This window comes from Buceros rhinoceros, unplaced genomic scaffold, assembly GCF_000710305.1.
Source record: "Buceros rhinoceros silvestris isolate BGI_N320 unplaced genomic scaffold, ASM71030v1 scaffold4795, whole genome shotgun sequence".
NCBI classification, from domain to species: Eukaryota; Metazoa; Chordata; class Aves; order Bucerotiformes; family Bucerotidae; genus Buceros; species Buceros rhinoceros.
This window is the reverse complement of record NW_010412152.1, coordinates 18434-19885: the sequence shown is the minus strand read 5'-3', so window position 1 is coordinate 19885 and position 1452 is coordinate 18434. Positions and strand designations below refer to the sequence as shown.

Below are 1452 nucleotides of genomic sequence, written 5' to 3'. Positions count from 1 at the left end.
GCAAAAAGTCACTACCACAGCTCGTATATAATACAAATGTGGATATACATTGTATATGCACTGGAAAATAGGGAATCATTGCTAAGGGCACCATATGTATAACATACAGGAAAATATATGTTTAAAAACATGTTTTAGACACTAATTGTATTCTTGAATACATTTCCTGTTGCATATTTTGGCATATGCTTTGGTACTGCGTGTATCTAAACCCCCATCTCTAATGAGTTATCGACCCAGGAGTGAGATCTGAAGTGAAAAACACTTCTGAATTACACAGCTTTCAAGTTTTCTCCTTGAACTTTACACGGAGGTATTTAAATTACCTCAAGAGCTACTCACCGTAACACTTCAGGTTTCTCTCAGACACTTTAGATTTTGAACTCACTATCAAACACCCAAACGCTTTCCAAAACTACACACCAATGAACTTGTGGGAAAAGTTACAAAAGTAAAATTCATGTCGTAGAGCGTTCAGGTGAACAACGAGTTATCTTAACGCACAGAGACCACACTGAGAGCACTTCTTCAGTTCTTCCATTGACAGCATGCACCAGGTGATCAGCCAGAGGAATGGTCACAGCACAGTTTAGGCATCCATCCCGTTACGTGACCTTTGCTCACATGCCACCCTTGAAGGCCCAGGGAGTCACCCCTGTGTTCAGAGACCAGCTCTTGCCTCTTACCAACAGAGAACATCTAAGGAATTACTCTTTTCTCAACCATCACACAATTATCATTCATCAGCAGGACATCTCCAAATGTCCACGTACATGCTCCTAAACAGGAGACAAACCCCAAAGCACTGTCTGAAACCAAATCCACTTGTCTGCTCAAAGATCAGCTCTTAGAGCTTCACAAACGCTTTCTTCAGTCCAAAGACTAAGGCCTAGTCCTACACGCAGGACTAGCTAGAAACGCTCAGGGAACGATAGCAACTCAGTCCTGGCAACAGGGACAACGCGCTCAGGATCTGCCTGAGAGAAAGAACCCTGTGATCCCACCAAGAACAGCCACTCCCATGGGTCCTAATGCCAAAGGAACCGCAGTGCGATCACACAGTTACACACAGCCACGCTAAAGCCACAGAATGCTCAGTCACGTTTCGAGGTACAGTCCATCGGCTCAGAAATGCAGGAAACAGTAATGTGACGTGGAGTCAGTTTTTGATGAGACTAGAATTGAAGTCAACTTGTTCTTCCTGGACAGGAAATCGACAGCTCCCTCCATCTGAAAGACAGATAATAAAAAAAAAATACTGTTCGGAGCAGGAAAAGAGAAGCCGGGGACTCTTCTAGTTCCACGGATGACTAGGCACCAAGGAGTGGTACTTGGGTCGGTGCTTGGCTTTCCAGCCAGTGCCCGGAGCAGTGAAAATGCGCTTTCCCAAGAGCCAGGCTGCCACTTAATTCTGAACACAGAGTTCAGCTCTTCTCAGTCAAACCGTTCCTG

At 44.8% G+C, this 1452-nt stretch overlaps 1 protein-coding gene across 1 annotated transcript in view; it reads right to left on the bottom strand.

The window, feature by feature from the left end:
- Positions 1-1159: 1159 nt before the first annotated feature.
- The window catches only part of TNFRSF4 (tumor necrosis factor receptor superfamily, member 4), a 3044-nt gene continuing 2751 nt past the window's right edge, over positions 1160-1452 (bottom strand). Inside the window, exon 6 of the mRNA XM_010136267.1 lies at positions 1160-1224. Within this exon, the coding sequence (XP_010134569.1) occupies positions 1160-1224 (65 nt within the window). The remainder of the gene's footprint in view (positions 1225-1452) is intronic.